This window comes from Peromyscus californicus, unplaced genomic scaffold (genome assembly GCF_007827085.1).
Source record: "Peromyscus californicus insignis strain IS unplaced genomic scaffold, ASM782708v3 Scaffold_15__1_contigs__length_86483966, whole genome shotgun sequence".
In the NCBI taxonomy this organism is placed as follows: Eukaryota; Metazoa; Chordata; class Mammalia; order Rodentia; family Cricetidae; genus Peromyscus; species Peromyscus californicus.
Window position 1 is genome coordinate 40,333,768 of NW_026294447.1, and position 18,043 is coordinate 40,351,810.

The following is an 18,043-nucleotide window of genomic DNA, read 5'->3' on the forward strand; positions in this document are numbered from 1 at the left end:
GGGGCATAAGAATTTTCAAAAAGGAATCTTACTCAGTGTTCATTCACATTCCTGGCTACCATATGATGTATACTTAGGTTTTTATAATACACTCAAGTCCTAAGAAAAACAATCTAAGTGGAAAAGTGCTTGCTTAGTAAACATACTGTCTTGTTATATGTAAGAATTTGGTCCCAATTACTACAGATTAGACAGAAAAGAAGGGTAGTGGTCTCTGGGTTCAGGTGGGATGTAAACATGGACACAGATGTAATGGTAGCTAAGATGAGGCAGGCCGTGTTGGAGGGAGGGTGGAGCTGGTTTTTTCTGGCAGTGAAGACTGGATTATTGTGCTTCTAATCCAAAGCAAGGGTCACTTCTCTGAAATGCATCTGGGGGCTTGGAATCCGAAGCCCTGCTTCTCATACAAGCATTTTTCCTACCCTTCAATTAGATGTGTGGGAATATGAACTTCATTCTACTGAGTTGGGATTTAAACCATAAACAGGCATCTACCATAGGCACAAGGAAAAAAGGCTTCTTAAGTGGATATATACTTTTTACATGAGCAACCTTTAAATGATATCGCACACTACTTTACTATGCTACCAGCTTTCTCTCTCTGCTGGGAACATAAATAAGCTATACTAAGAATAAAGTTAGTTCTGGGAAACCGGGTACATAAAATGTTATATAACCAATTGGTTTCCAACCTTCAAGTCAGACACTGGTCAGGGGAATAATATGACCTTAGCCAATGGGAAAAACAGCGAGCCAGAATTCTCCCAGCTGTTTCTTCCTTCTGTGGCCTTCAGCAACTTCAATAGAAGTTTAGTGTGTTTAGGAAGAAAGATGGCCAGAAGAACCAAAATTATTAAACCCAAAAGGTCAATCTTCAAATTAAGCTTTGGACCAGGTGCCCTGCAGAAGGTCGAACCCTTCCACATTCCCAGCACTACCAGCAATATGGCTGAACTTAAGTGAGGCTCTTATCACACGTAATCCAGGCAACCCTGCCAAAGGAGGGAAGGGAAAAGGAGTTGCTGGCTCTGGGAGGTAAAAATAAGACTTAACCTTCCTCTTGATTTTCAGCTGAAGCTCCGGGTAACTGCAAGAGATGGGAAAAAAAATCTTGAGAGGAGACAGGGCCTCGGATTTCAGTCCATAAAAATAGACACCAAGCAGCCAAGGAATTTTGACAAATTGTTGCTCACAAAGAGTTGGCTTTGTTCTGGTGGGACCCAAAAAAGTCAAACACCTTCATTCATCCAACAGCAGTATTGGGTACTGAATGATATACTTGCCTTATTTTTTTTTTTTCATTTTTAAGAGTTCTTTCACAAGCGTTCTATTTGGCTATAAAATCATAAGCTAGCATGCTTTAGAGGGTTTTCTGAATCAATAGTCTGAGTTCCCTCCAACTCTCAGGTCTGACTAGTCTATTGTAAATTCTGTGTGTTACCATAGATGTATTAAGAGTGGTTCAGATCAGTTCCCTAAGTTCAGACAGTCCCTTTACATATGGAGAGCATGCAGTCCTGCCTGTACATGAAAGGAAATGCTTTCAAACCTTTGCCTTTGGGATTTAAATAAAAGCTGTCAATTTTATTTCTTATTTTCTTCACTGTTACATAGTTCAAAGGAGATAAACTAGAGGGTTAATCCAGATTGTCATTGCTCTTGGTTGCCCACATAACTAGATAGCAAGATCCTATTGCTGAAGACACAACTCACTTTGGATGCAGGACACAGAAAAATCAACCTCAAACTGACAAGAACTCTCACTGCTGACTAACTTATATAAGGGCCAGAAGATGCTATGTAGGCTGCTGGAGGAGAAAAGATACCAATGATCTTAAGACTGGATAGTGCATGCTACAACACTGAGTTACTAGCAAGATATACTCACTGATGCAACAGTGGATAATGGTTATGGGGGTAGCCAACCACTTTCTAATTTCTATGAGCCCTGCTCCATTTCACTCCATTTCACACCTGATTATATATATATGGCTGGGGAGGTCATAGGTCTTAGGGTGAACCCACTGTTGTTACTTTGTAAATAGTCACATTCTCAAATTGCATCCTAAATATTTATGTTCATACCCATGGATTTATGCTTCTCCTAAATTTGGTCAGAGAACCCTCACCCCCCCTTTTTTTTCCTTCTTTGCAGTGCATAGTGGTTAATAAAGAGACTCATAACTGGTCAAAGCATACAGGAGAAATAATTCTGAGTGCTGAGCTGTCTCAGGGTCCCACCATCCAAGGTTCAGGGGACTTTGCACAGGAAGGAACACAGAAAGAATGCCAGAAAGAGCTGGTTCGGGGGGGGGGGGGGACAGTGCAGTAAAATGCTGACTTCTTGACATGTATGCGTATGCACCAACTCATAGCAGCTCTGTTGACCTGAACAAGAACTGTAGACGATCACGACAGTCAAAAGTACAGCACAGATGAGGGAGGGGCCTAGAGGCCCCATTCCTATTTGAGGAGCAATTGGCAACTGATAGCTCCTGAGGGAGGGAGGATTGTTCTCCTTTGAGATGTGGCCACTGGTAAGCTGCTCATGCTCAGCAGATGGTCACACACCTACTTGCATACGTAGGATATGAAACTAGGAAGTAGGGACCACTAGGGGGATTGTGAGAGAGGTAGTGGGAGAGAGATATAACCAATGTTTGCTGTAGAAACATATGGGCCTTCCAAAGATTAAAAAATATTGTTAAAAATAGAGTGCTAGTCAAAAATCAGTACAAATACTAATTTCTCAGAGCCCGAACATCTTATCCTAGATGCTATAGGTCACAGTGGATGACAGTGAGCTACTTCTTCCAATGAGTTCCTCCTTAGGGACACTGAGACCTTCTGGGGATAGGGAAGACAAAACCGAAGCCGTGAAGCTCAGATTTATTTCTAGCTGGCCGAAACACATTTCCCCCTCCCCATGTATATTATAACACCAGACGTGCTTTTGAGACAGGCACACCTACATGAAGCTCCTCAAGAAGAGGCGGCTGGGGGTTGGGGATTTAGCTCAGTGGTTGAGTTGCTTGCCTAGCAAGTGCAAGTCCCTGGGTTCGTCCTCAGCTCTGAAAAAAAAAAAAAAAAAGGAGGTTGCACTGGGTAAGTGGTCTCAGAGCTTATGCAGCATGTGAAAATTCTTTGATGGGAAACAGTTCCAAGTCCTGTTGTAAGACCTACATTCATGTTCACAAAAAGGGAAGGCTCATTTCTTCTACACCTTCAAGTGTTATGGTAAATCAGTAAAAACATATTTTGGGTGAAAATACAGCACTTTTATGAAATGTGCAGAAGTGTAATAAACACGTGTGTGTTTTAACAGACACAACATGCAATGTACATTACAAAGGATTGCTTTATTGTTCCTGTATCTGTGCAGAGGCTTCCCACCATGGCCCAGTGGGACTCACTTCCTGGATGATGACCATTCTTTAGCATTGGAATATAAAATTTTCTTCACTGGTAGATGAACACACGGAAAGGCGGTAAGGTTTTACAAACACCCTTGATGTTGAAAACGCTGGGATGTAAAAAGCAGCCAGGTAGTCCCAAAGTATACAGGGACTCTTGCAGAGTGAACCCCCACTGTCACAGGGGAGCGGTGCTGGGATTTGAGTCAGAGCAAACCAAAGATGATCCCAGGGTATGACCGCAGTGGTCACAGTAGGACATTTGGCCACAAGAAGACAAATAAATAGATGGTGCTGTGAATTCTTTACAGTGATCTACGATTCAGCTATCATTTATAAATTCTTTTGCAATTAAAAATGATCATTGGAATAGTTTTAAGATACTACATGTAGTAATAGACTGCTGACATAACAGATGAGTGGTGACAAGCATTTAAAAGGCAGTCTAATTATTACACAGGCATCTCCATGCCATGTTACAAACACGTGAGAACTGATTAGGGAGAAAATATTTAAAAATCACTCGTGTCCAAATGCTCCCGACTCTAAACCTTCGCCTGGAGGGAACTTTTTTTTTTCCCCCTTCCTTCCAGCCAGTCATTTTTGAAAGGCATCAATTATAAATTCGAGGTTGGGTTGGAAAAGTGTGACACTGGGAAAATACAAAGCAAAAATGACCGCTTTCTCTGCCGGTATGAGTTGCCTCTAAGTGAGCTGTGTATCGTTTCATAAGTTGATATTACTTCCACTGGCTAAACTTACAAAGACTGACTGTAAAGCCGTGATAGTCAATGCTGGGCAGTTCCAGGGAGCCAAAGCCACATGATGTTCTTTAGATAATTCGAGCCAAAGGGCAAAAAGAACCATAGGGTATTATAAAGTAAAGTTGTGAATTATATTTTGTATTTTTTGCTCTCATATTCCTCCTTTTTTGGACTGTGGATTTGTTCCATTCACTGGTAAACTTGCGGCATCTTCCTTGATTGAAGCTGGATCTTGGGCAATGGTTCTTTTGGTAAATGCTGGCAAGGCTAGAGGAAAGAGAAAAATAAACCAATGTGAATATAAAACTTGGGCCAAAAAAACTAATCTTGTAGAAATTAGTTAATTAAGCATCGTATTTAATCTAGTTTTCTATAATTGAACTTTACATGGACTAAGAGACCTGTAGCATAAATAAAATCAGTATATTTTTTTCAAAAACATGACTGATTTTAAGATTGGATTTTTAAATTTGTATCTGAGAGTGGAAGATGTGTGCCTCTTCAGAATACAATGACACAAGCACAAAGACTTTACAGGGGGGACATTTTGAAGGTCTCTCTTCATGGAATCCCCTGTTACACCCTCTGGGCTACTAAGCAATCGATCCAGAATTGAGCTTTCCTGTTTTTCTTATCTCTCTTCAAAGCTTGAGGCCAGAATCTCACGGTTCATGTGATCTTTCCCCTCCATCCCTGCTCATCCACTAATCTTAGAAACCAACAATATAATATATGTTATAATAACATTCTGTCTTAAAACCAACATGCCCAAGCCACACAGGTTCCCAGAGGCTGCTTTTGTCTGTCTGACTCATCACTTTCATCTAAGAGTGAGTCCTCATGATTCTGTCTCCAAAAACTCACCTGAATCTTCCTCCCACACTACTACCGTCTCCTAGGTTCAGGCTGCCATTTCCTCGGTCTACTTTTTTCTTGCTCCTTAGTCATGATCATTCCTAAAAAGTAAACCCCAATGCACTCTGCTTCTAGGCAGCCTCTCTACCTTTATGCTTCTTCTGGTAAAATTAGAATGAAATCTAGGTACCTGCCAGTGGCCACTCCTCTCATCCTCTCCCTGTATTTTTTTCATCCTGGCAGACCATTCCCCCTTTTCTCAGAGCTTTTGAACATTCTGCTCCTGGTACAAGGATTTCTCTTCCCACCCCAATTTCAACTCTGATGGCTCTTTTTCACTATTCGAGTTTAAGGTCAAATGTAGCTTTCCCAGGGATGTGTCTCAGGATCACTCCCTTCAAGCAGTGTTCCTGTCCTGGGTTCCCTCCACCACTCTCCTTTGGAGCACCATTCATCCTTATTGGTTCACTGCTTGTTTCTTCCGTGAGAAGAGATGACCTTGTCTGTCCTCTTTATTACCCGCCTCCTCCAAAACTGATCTAAAAGCCTGTATAAAATCCACTCAAGTTGATGCAAGTGAACATACTAAGATTTTTAAAGAGATAGCCAATTACAAACTTTTTAGATGCTTTCCAGAGAGCAACTAGAAAGCCCTTTGTAAAATTGTAATAATCAGAGCTCAATCATTTAAAAATATTTAGCACTTAATTGGTGAACATACAAAACCAAAGCCTACTTTCAAAAAATAAGCAAATAAAAGAGGCAGCTATCTTATGCTTCCATGGAATAAATAATCCTTGGATGGACAAGAAACCATCATTCTCATGTTATCAACACCCCCAACATGCTTATTTCTAAATCTTATTGGCATTTGATCCTGTAGGATAGATTAGTTACAAAGGGAGCTCTTCACAGTAACCAGGCAGACCTTGAACCATTAATATAATAATTTTTTTCTGTTATTCTGTAGACAAACTACTTTTCATCCAAAAGATGTAAAACCTCCCATAAACTGTCCTTCGAAATACAAACCAATAGTGCTAAGTTTTCTTGTCCTAAGCAATAGAAACTGAGGTGAGAGGTGAAATAGTTTTTTTTATGGCAACTTTTAACAAACTGCTTTTCTGAAAGTATCAAGTTAGAAGATAATCTGTAACTCACCCTCTACATTCTATAATAATTCTCGATACTGTTCTGCCCCTATTGCAAAAACATCATCAGTCCTTTTCTTAGGGTCCACTCATTTATTTTTTTTTAAATCTACTTTTTAGGGCAGTTCAAGATTTACAGACAATTTGCAATCTATGTTTATATTTTAAAAATTTGGTTTGGAAACACTAATTCCACAGAAATTAAGCCTGTTAGTCCTCAAAAGGCTGGAGAGTTCTAGAAGTCACCAGAGTGCTATAGACCTCATTCAAGTCTAGACTAGTCTCAGCCTTGAGAAGGACCTGCCCTGGGGTCGTGTGCCTTTTCATCTCAAAGGAGCTACACATGGAGACCAGTGGCCAGTCGCCACTTATAAAAAGTGAAGATGACGGTGTGGTCCCCAAGGCCGACATTGTGACGCTCTCCTGACTAAGCCCCCACTGTCTACAGGCTGAAGGTAATGGAACCAGTCTTCTAAAAGAGGATCCTGACTCAGGGCCACAGCTTCCAGCCAGCCAGGATAAATTTGCTAGTGAGCGTGCTTTTAATAATGGATTTCTGTGTTCTTATTTCCAATGGCAATATAAACTTACAATTTATACATTTCTTCCCTTCTTCCTGGCAGAGGGAATCTACCTTTTCATGAATTGACCTGAACTACACAAAGCTGACATAAATCACTTCTTAAACAAACTTTCATTAATGCTGGAGCATTTTAGAGACCACAAATTATGCAGTGTTTTCCCATTTCCTTTGTTTTTTCCATGGTCCATGTTTCTGTGCTTGGTTTGGTCACAGTTTGACAGAGCCCCTACGTAGGCAAAATGAACGCCTTGGCCTCCATGGCACGGACAAAAGGGGCCTCATGCAGTTCATATTCCATCACAAGCAAGAAGTGCCTGTTCTGTGGACCCAGAAAGTAATGTCCATCCACGTCTACAGGGCTGTAGTCATCTCTTCGCCAAGTTTCCACACAGGTTGAAATGGTTCAGAACTCCAAAGCCAGATTTTACACTCAATTTAGAAGTTAATAAGAAAATTGGACATTTGCTGGTTAGATATAAAAACTGAGGTTTTTGTGGTAGCATTTGTCTTTATACGACTCATGTCTAACTAAAGCGTACATCTATACATCAGTTTCAAAGTATTGTAGAGAACACCAGGAGTCTTCCACTTGTGATCCTCCAGAGTCAACCACAAGCAACTCTCTAAACTTCTTCTGTCTTTGCTCCATTTATATAAAAAAAACTGTCTAAAATGCTATTTTTTGATTTATCATTTTTAGACATTATCCACACCCACCCACTTCTTCACACCCATCCTTCCAAAAGAGCTATTTCTGAAATTTCAGTTATGTCAATACTGTGTTTATATTTTATGACCATGTAAATAAACACAGCTCACAAGACACCTAATAGGTAGATTGTGACAATGTTTCTTGTCTTCTTTTTCTCCCTGAGTTTATTAATTGACTTATATCTAAATTTTTATATGCATTTTCCTCTATGACTATTTGCTTCTAATAGCTCAATTAACTCTTCCACATTTCCTTTGGGAGGTTTTTTTTTCCCCTAAGTCTTCAGTTGCATCCAATAGCCTGTTATTTGTTTCCAAAGAATTTTCTCAATAGAATCCCTTTTTAGTATGAGAAGATTTATTAAGAGTGATTGTGGAAGAGCTGGCTTTATCCCTCACCTGAGCGGGATGATCACAGTGACCTGGACTGACCAGGTCAACCCGGCTACCACCTAGGCACACATCCAGGGCTTTGAGCTGGCACTCCCCAATGTCTACCCCATCTATGACTGCTGGAGTGCATGAAGGGACTGGCCCTGTGGAATCATAGCCACAGGATCTCCACTATTCAGGGCAGCAGCAGGGTACCCTGTTGGAGTTTCAGTAAGGGTCCAGTATTGATGGTGTATCAGAAGCCAGAGGTCTGGAACCCAACCAACAACACATTACACAATGAACATTTGCAAATAAAGCTGTCTGGACAAAAGTGTATACTTCGTGACACATTGAAGCTCACAATGTCACTAAGTTGAATGAAGAACAGATGGAGAGGTAGGAAAGATGGAGGAGGGAAGTGTTCTTTTTTTCGTTCATTTATTTATTTTACTTTTTAAAAAATTCATACTCTGTGTCTTTCACAGCATGTATCTCGATCCCATTCATCTCCCCATCCCTACTTATATGCTCTCTGCCCTTGGAAACTCCCCCCACCATAAGATAAAATAAAATTTAAGAGAAAAAAAAGAAAGAAAAATCTCATCATGGAAGCTATAGTATGACACAGTGAGTCACACAATTTACTCTTTTATCCATGTATCTTTACTTGCAAGTGTTCATTTCAAAGAGTCATTGGTCTGGTTTGAGGCCTCTGGTTTCTGCCATACTAGCGATGCTGGGCCCTCACTGGGACTCCTCTTAGTTATCCTGTTGTTGCCTTGTGTTGTGGAGGTCCTGCAGCTTTGGGTCTGCAGGACCAGCCCCTTCACATGTTCCAGCAGATTATAGATGGGGTGGATGATGGGGGGCCAACTCTAGTTCTGGGCCTGGGTAGTTGCAACGTTGGTCAGCCTGCCAGCTCTCCCCTGTCCTCATGACCAAGGTGAGCTGGCACTGCCCTGGCTAGTTCACCCCTTGCAACAAGGAACAAGGGGTGGGACTGGTCCTCCTTCTTTCACACCCTCAGGGTCAGCTCTCCACACCTACACTTTCAGGGCCAGCTCTATATGCTGCCCAGGCCAGGTGCAGGGGTCACTCTCCAGAGTGCTACAGCTGGTGAGGGGCAGGGACAACTCTCCGGGTCTTTTGTTTGTTTGTTTGCTTGCTTTTGTATTTTTTGGTCTTTTGGGTTTTTTGTTTTTGTTTGTTTTTTATTAAATATTCTTATTTGATTATTTATTTTTATTTTTTTTTTATTTCTTTTAAAGGTTTCCTTTGCGGGGGTGGGGGGTGCTACAAAGATGAATATATCTTTGGATACAGAGGAACTGGGAAATGAGTGGGATTGGGGTGCCTGATGTGAAATTCCCAAAGTATCAATAAAAAATTATGTTTAAATAAAAAAAAAAAAAGACTCTGAGTGCTGACTCAGGCCAGGGAAGCAGATGAGAACAAAGGATAGAGATCCACAGCCAGACATAATGCAGAGAGTGAGAGACCTTGGAACACTCAGCCCTAAGTGGGATGTCTCGATCAAATTCCTCCCCTCAGGGGTCAGGGAACCATGCATAAGAGCCAGAGGGAATGGAGAAAGAAAGAGGAAAAGAAGAAAAGGCGGCCTTCGAAATCAAAAGGATCAAAGGTCATATGAACTCACAGAGACTGAGGCAGCATGCACAGGGCCTTTTCAGATCTGTACCAGGTCCTCCGCTCTTACATTATCACTTCCAGTTCGGTGTTTTAGAGGATTCCTGAGTGTGTGAATGAGTGGGTCTGTGCTTCTTGTGACCTTCTTTTGGGCTGTTTTCCTTCTGTTGGTTTGGTTTGTCCAATTCTGATGTGTTAGTTTTTGTTTTATCTTACAATATTCATTTCATTTTATTATTATCCCACAGAAGCCTGTTTTTTTTTCTTCTAATGAGAGACAGAAATGGGGGTAAAGGGAGGGGAGATGGGAAGGAGCTTGGAGGAGTAGAGGGAGGGGAAACCATAATCAGGATATATTGTGTTAGAAAAACCATTTTCAATAAAAGGAAAAAAATGAGTGCCTATTTAAAGGTTCCCCAACCCAGAAGATAGAAGAGTGAATGACACAAAACCACAAACTCACTGGGATTCAAGAGCAGAGCTCCTCCAAGTTTCCCAGGCAGGCGTGGAAAGGGAAGCTGGATACCGAAGGGAAGGGGGTGGAGAAGCCAGAAGATTACTTCAAAAGATAGGAGTAAAATATCTATGATTTTCAACAGCAATCTTGGATTGGGAGACATTTTTTTCAACGCCCTCATAAGGAAAATCATTTCCAACCTGGAATTTTGTAGCTGGCCAAACTTAGAATTTAATAGTCAGCCAAAGCCTCGATCATGTGTCAATGGAAGATTCCATTCAGGGACACAAAGATCAAAGACATTTCCCTCCCTCGCCTGGACGAATTTCCACAGAACCAAGGGGCGAGGGAACAAGGGCCCGAGAAAGCGTCTGGGGGCCTGATGCATCACAGGCTCCTTGGACAAGTCCTTTGACTCTTGGCCTGCACGCTTTCCTTGCTCTCCCTAACCTCCACATCTGTGAGCCATGTCTTGTCTATTTTGAACTGAGTTTGAAAAGTGTGTTTTAGTATTTTATTTGATGTTCACTATTGTTGTGTCTACATATATGTCTGTGCACCGTGTGTACACCTGGTGCTGCAGAGGCCAGAACAAGATACTTGGATCCCCTGGAACTAGAGTTATAGACAGTTGTGGGCCACAGTGTGGATGCTGGGAACTGAAACCCAGGTCATCTGGAAGAATAGCCAGTACTCTTAACCACTGAGCCATCTCTCCAGCCCTTCTCTGAATTTTAAATTTGTAAATTACATTTATTTGAGTGTGTGTGTGTGTGTGTGTGTGAGAGAGAGAGAGAGAGAGAGAGAGAGAGAGAGAGAGAGAGAGAGAGAGAGAGAGAGGGAGGGAGGGAGGGAGGGAGGGAGGGAGGGAGGGAGGGAGGGAGAGAGAGAGAGAGAGAGAGAGAGAGAGAGAGAGAGAGAGAGAGAGAGAGAGAGGGAACGTGTTTGTAGTTACACGCATATCATGGTACACATGTGGAGGTCAGTGGACAACAACTTATGAACATCTGTTCTTTCTGTTCATCATGTGGGCCCGAGGGATTGAACTCAGGATATCAGGCTTGAAGCAAGAATGCTTACCTGTCTAACCATCTTGCTGTCCCTCCTGAATTGATCAAAACATTTTTTATTAAATTTATTTGTGTGGGAGGGAGAAGGGGATATACAACATGTGTGCTACCAGTATGCACGTAGAGGTCAGAGGCCAACTTGCAGGAGCTGGTCTTCCTCATCACATGAGTTCCAGGGACTGAACTCAGGTCATCAGGACTAGAGGCAAGTGCCTTGAACCACTCGGACCATCTTGCCAGTCCTCGGTTTTCTAAAACCCCCATTTTCTCTATTGTCCCGTTCTTCCTCCAGCCCCAATTATTTTACTTCGTGTTTTCCCAGATTTGACTTCCCACTTGTCTGGTTTCTTTCCTCTTCATGTCAAGAGTATTTTCTAATCCTGAGACCCTTTGCCCTGCATTCCCTCTTCCCAGTCGGTGGCTTCAGTGTCTGAGGACAGCTCCTCTAATGACCTCATTCGACACCAGTTCTGCTCTTCCCTCTGCTGGGCGCGGCATTTCTGAATTTGGGGGTTCAGTAGAAGGAGAGGTGAGAGGATGGTTTCTCTAAGTGGAATTAGTCTGCTACAAAAACACAAGTATCCAGACAGTGTAAACTAAATTTTGAAAAGTATTGAGAAGATGGGGATAACCTTGGCAAGAAAATCATAAATACAACCTTGTCAATAAAAAGAGTAAAACATAAGGCTCTATTAATCAATGGAGGAATTTAATTAAAATTTTTACATCCTATGATATAAGCAGTGACAAGTATTTCTTCATTTAGACTATGTTACAATGATAACTTTTCCTGTACCTATTAATTTTATTTACTTTTCAACCACTACATTTGAACACAATGTCTGCTTATAAGGAATATATCTTAATTAGAAAAATGATCAAGGCTGGTTACAAGATGGTACAATCAAAAGTTAAATGTTGTCTCTTTGAATATCTATTATTAATAGTAAATATAATTCCAACAACCTTGATATTTCCCACTTCACATTTTCTAACCACTTCCTTTTAGGAGCTATTGAAGCAAAATTAAGTAGCAGTAGAAAAATGGCTCTGCTATCTCCAGGCTTTTCAGTGTACCAGCAGGCCAGACTTCTAATGTTTTAGGTGGCTTCCTGGTCCATGTAACCTGAGGAAATTTTTGTATTACTTAATATGAAAGACACAAATTCTGGCATGTATACACACCAGATTCTGTGACACTATATCCAACTTGAGATGAAATCTGTATTGAAGAGTGGATGCAACCTCAGAAAAGCAGAGGGTTTACACAGATACAAAATCACTTGGTAAAAATGATTAAGATGGGAAAGAGAAAATGCTTAGCTTTTGGAATAAAATAATCATGATATAACAAAAACCAAACCGTTTGTCAGAAACTGATAAATATTTATTAAATGAATCCATGAATATAAATAAGCAAAAATGAGAGGTATCACCTTTGGATTTGACCTACTTCTTTAAGACTTATTTTGATATATTATTTTATAGCAGGCTAGCTATTTTAAATGACAGAATTATCAAATTTAATGTATAACCCTCCAGGCCCATGATAAATTGAAGAACTAAATTATTATGCAAATTAGAATCTATTAAATAATATTTGAATCCCGATGGCTTAGATAAAAGTAGACTTCAAAAAAGGACTTGTATATTCATTTACCTAATTTAATTGAATATTAATTGGGCTTTTAATATGTGCCAAGAATTATGTGGAGGGCTAAGGAAACAATGGTGAGCAAAGCCAGCATCACACATATTTTCATTGAGTTCAGTCTATGGTAGAGGGGATAAAAAAAGTCAGTAAATAAAAAGTCCTTTAATTTATAAATATATATACATACATATATATATATATTTGTTATTCTAAGATTTATTAAAAAATTTGTATTGAGTTCTGGGTGTTTAAAACAGAAAACACTTTTAAAAGCACAGCACTATGTGCTTTTAAAGTATGATGCATAGATGCTGAACCCTGTGGAAGAGGCCCGCTGAAGAAAGGGAAGAGGAGGGAATGCATCGGATAACTGGATCCACGACATTTTACTGTTGGCACAGGTGTAAACAGTGAAATTCAGTGTGTGGTCATGTATATATTCTTACTCTTTGTACAAAGAAATATTTCTGAATAGTTATATGCAAAAGTCTTCCTCTTTTGATGATTTCTACTTTATTACAAAATAACTTTCTTTATCTGCTCATCTATAGTTAATAATCTTTAAACCAAAAATTGGTTTAATTGGCCGGGCGATGGTGGTGCAAACCTTTAATCCCAGCACTTGGGAGGCAGAGCCAGGTGGATCTCTGTGAGTGCAAGGCCAGCCTGGTCTACAGAGAAAGATCCAGGACAGGCACCAAAAATACACAGAGAAACCCTGTCTCGGAAAAAAAAAAGAAAAAAAAAAGAAAATTGGTTTAATTGACATGTTTACTTTGGATGATTTACTTTAAGTTTTCTTTAAAAAGTTTGAAGTCTAAAAAGGAATTCATGTTCTTCAGTGAGTTGGGTACCATCAGAGGTGCTCTTGGGGGACTTTTTTTTTTAATAATTCATAATGAAAAATTTCTTAAACTTTACCATGAATATTACTGGCCTTAAACTTTAATTTCCCCATGAGTTGTACTTTTAAAAAAATCCAATTTAATAACTGGTAAAAGACTTTTATTACTTACAGTTGAAGTGTGAATACCGTGGACTAGACAGGAAGAAACTGCGATCTTGCCAAGAGGATGAGTGATCTAGGCCATGAGAGTGGGACCCTTCAGAAAAGGGTCTGTCGTCCTGAGAAAGAAAGCACCTCACTTCAGTTCCATGATGACAAAATACATGGAAAGAGAGTCATGTAAATGTACTGACTGTGAAACTGGACTGTAATATATAAGCTACATAACATATGCAGAGGTTACTGATGATAATCATTGCAGAAAATAAGTGTTACTCAAACACTATCCAGTGGGCACACTATGCTTTACTCCTTGGCATTTAGATTGTACCCATAAGCAACACTGACAGAAATACCTTTAAATATGCAAACTTTTCTGTATTTAGGTCTACTCCTTATGACAAATTCTTAGGTGGAAATAGTGAGTCAATAAAACAATTTGATGTTTAAAATGCATTTTATCAGACAGCTTTCTGTATGTTTATATTAACATAATCTTACACATCCAACAAATATCTAACTAAAAATATACATAATGGGTCCCTGTCTTCATATGCTGCATAAATATGCTGTCCTTAACTATTAGATGTCAACTTTATCACTATTCAAATAGATTAAAAATAGGTACTTTGATATACTTAAATAAGTAGTAAAATTGCAATTTTTATGATTCTTCTAAAATTATTTACTATGGTCTTTACTCCCCGCCCCCATTAATTCAACAATAATTGGGGGTAGAATGTACTATGTGCTGAGCCAGGAACAAATAAGATATTGGGAATATGATCAGGAAACTTTTGGGTTTCCAAAGGATAAAGGCATTCATTAAACAAATAAACTACATGAAACATGGTGTAATTAGAATCATGATAAATACTCTAAGAACAGTAAATAACAGAGAGAAGAAGATGGAATTGAAGTAGGCCCCTTGGAGGAGATGTTCAAGGAACTATTTGAGTATAGATCAATGAAGACACCAGGTGAAAAGCCATGGGAAAGCAGGGAGGATGGAGTGACTCAGAAAAAGCTGAGGAAGTGGAAGAGCACCTTGTGGTTACAGCATTCTGAACCTGGGGAAGTCTTTACAGTGAAGTCTATGATTGGGCAGAGGCTACATTTATGACTTGAGGATTTTATTTTTTAAATTAATTTGCATGTGCACACACAGGTCCAAACATTTGATGCTGTGTTTATAGAGATTGGAAGAAAAATCTCTGGAGTTGGTATTCATCTTCTATCTTTGTGGAATCTGGGGATTGGACTCCTATTGTTAGACCTGAACACAAAGGTCTCAACCTATTGAGCCATCTTGCTCTTCCAATATTAAATTTCTTAAATATCATTGGAAGACAACAAAAATTTTGTAAATCGAAGGATGACAATAAGGTGGGACCATCATCTAAAACACACAGGGGGGGAAAAAGACTGGCTAAAGACAACTGATGTCTGGAGAGAAGAATCAAGAATGTTGCCAAAGATTCCACATCAAACAACTGTGAGTGAGGTGGTCTAAGGAGATGTCTCAAATACAGTTCTTCATGCAGAAAGGCCTCATGGAACAGGACTACCTGAAGAATTCACTGCCGTTTCCGTTTCTGGACCTTACTCAGGTTTCTTTTCTTTTCTTTTTTTGGACCACATATACTATACATAAATGTAAATAAAGGTCAAAATAAAAAGTATATGCACACACACTTATAAACACTTATATAAATGGATCCTTGCTCCCCTCTCATTCAAGTCATTGCATATGAATTATGTATAATATATGTAATAGAGCATAGGCTCTATTACACATCTCCACCAACCTCGTACTTTTCCTAAAATTACTGTATGTGAGAGTACTTTCTCCATCATCACTATCACCATAATCATCAGTGTCATCATCATCTTTATATTTATATATCATAGTTTAATTTACACTCTCTATTATCCACCCTTAAGGTTAAGTCAGGATTGTTTTCCTACTACAAGCAAGTCATGGGACAGATGCATTGCTACAAAAAGGCTTGTTCATACTTGAATTTCCTAGAAGTGAAACTGCTGGATGGTATATTTTTCAGTTTCATTGAAGTTGTTGATACCACAAAATTCAAAAGGCTGTTTTTATTTTAATACAGTTAAATAGTTTTAGCCTCATCTGGTTTGCTTCTTTCAACATGAGTTAGTTACAAGTATGACATTTAATGTCCCCACTGTGGATAATCTTTATATTTTAATCATCTTAAAATTTTTGCAATGATTTTTATCACCCAGAATATAGTCTACTTTGGAGAATGTTCAGTGTATACTTTAGCTGCTGCTGGAGCCCTGTTCTGAAAGTGTCCGTTAGCTGTTGTCAGTTAATGGTGCACTCTAGTCTTCATTGATTCTTCTGCTAATAGCATTATGATGAGAAAAAATGATAATGTTTCTAATCAGAAGCCTGCTGTTGTTTGTAGTTCTGTTGGTAGTCATTGCTCCTTACGTTCTGACGCTCGGGTGGAGCGTCATATGAGAACATATGAGAAGAACGGAGGTTTAACTACATCTTTTAACATTTCATGTCTTCAAAATGCTGTCAGAGGGACCTAAAGAGATGACCCAGCTGGTAAGAGTTCAGATGTAAATTTAATTCTCTGTGCCTACATCAGGTGGCTCACAACCCTCTGTAACTTCAGATTCAGGGGGTTGGCACCCTCTTCTGACCTTCACAGGCACTTACACACACACACACACACACACACACACACACACACACACACACACACACACACACACTTAAAGAAATAAAATAAAATCTTTAAAAAATTGTCCAAATTTTCCATATCATCTTGAAACAGGACCAGCAAAATTAACTAGTCAAACTGATTTATGAAAGAAAACTTTTTCCTAATCCCTTTGAATAATCAACATACTAGAGCATGAAAAGAGTACTTTATTTTCCTATATTGCTCCTGTGCTCCTATATTTCTATTTAATCTGTGGAATCTCAATTTAAATATATTTTACAAGGTCATCAAAAATTCAATGCTTCTTTTTAATTCCTATCTATTATGTAATCAAGCACTTTAGTACCAAGAAGAAAATACTTATTAAAAAGGAAGATTCTTTGCAATGTTAATAATCCCAGCTTCTGCTTTTTAACAATTCTTTTATCCTTAAAACAAGGCCCTGTTTTTATTGCTGTCTTAAGTCTGAATAACCCAGTTAGCCAGAACTCTCTGCAAAAATTCAATGGATGAAAGAACTTGCATTTTCTAGTATTTTCCCTGGGCTTCTTCCACTTCTCTTTCATAACTCACATTGTAATTGGTTTCTTAAAAGCTGTTCCAACTTGCCTGAGCTCCTCTGCTAAAGTGATATCTAGATTGATATTTAACAATGCACACCAAATACTTCCCTCTGAGGAACACTCTTAGTTCAAAGTTTATAAGTGATGCATTTAATTTTAAAGTTTTTTTTTTTTTAATCAATCTCTTCCCTTGGAGAAAAGGAAAATAAATGCATGTATTTCTGGATCTGTGGCAGGAAAGTTTTCCTAAACTTCTTTCATCAAATACTACACACTCTCTCTATGTCCATTCCACTATGAACAGTTGGTATTCCATCAGTGTTCCAGAGAAGTTAACTTCTTCCTCAGGAAACTTCATTCTTTCGGGAAGTTCAAGCTGGATATTCCCCTAAAGTCTGCGCTTCATATCTCAATTTGTACCTCTGCTAGTTCTGAGTTCAATCACCAGGGTGGGGCTTTAATTTTCACCAGCAGCCCCACTCACAGTCCTCCACCATTTATCCCACTGTTACCTGTAGGAAGAGGATAATAGCAATATATGATGATATAAACTGAAACTAAAATTTGCTCACTGTGGATGTTGGCACATAGGAGGTTGCTATTCTTACAGCTGCAGGTTCTTTTTCCGTTCTTTTCTCTTTTTCTTTGTTGAGAAAGTCTACAGAGCCTAAGTTGCTTTTAACTTACAATTCTACTGCCACAGTCTTGTGAGTGCTGGAATTACAAGTATCAGCCATCCGGAGCAGCTTTCCTTAAGGCATTGTACCAGATCACCTCTAAGTCCTCTCCCCACTAATACTTTATCATCTGAACCAATGTGAACAGAAGAACTACCAGCTACGCAAACCATCTTTTCTATAGGAAATCTAAACTGATTCAACAATGCTATAAACCTCACACAAATTCATCACTAGAGTTACAGACTCATGAAAATACTGTTTTACAAACTGGGATTAATGAGTTTAAAAATAAAAAGGAGAGAGGACACCAAATTGGGTGAGTAGGGAAGGGTGGGTCGATCTGGGAGGATTGGGGTGGGAGGCTGGATATGATCAAAGTACATTGTATGCAATTCTCAAAGAA

The 18,043-nt window shown here is 39.4% G+C and overlaps 1 protein-coding gene across 9 annotated transcripts in view; it reads right to left on the reverse strand.

Moving 5' to 3' along the window:
* Positions 1-3,997: 3,997 nt before the first annotated feature.
* Cep128 (centrosomal protein 128) overlaps positions 3,998-18,043 on the reverse strand; it is a 366,411-nt gene continuing 352,365 nt past the window's right edge. For 8 of the 9 annotated variants that reach the window (XM_052738688.1, XM_052738684.1, XM_052738687.1 and 5 more), the window contains 3 exons: positions 13,697-13,805; positions 9,963-10,017; positions 3,998-4,444 (listed from right to left, as the gene is read on the reverse strand). In XM_052738688.1, coding sequence (XP_052594648.1) covers positions 4,246-4,444; positions 9,963-10,017; positions 13,697-13,805 — 363 coding nt within the window. In that variant the 3' untranslated portion in view covers positions 3,998-4,245. The remainder of the gene's footprint in view (positions 4,445-9,962; positions 10,018-13,696; positions 13,806-18,043) is intronic. The other variant, XM_052738686.1, reaches the window with a different exon arrangement.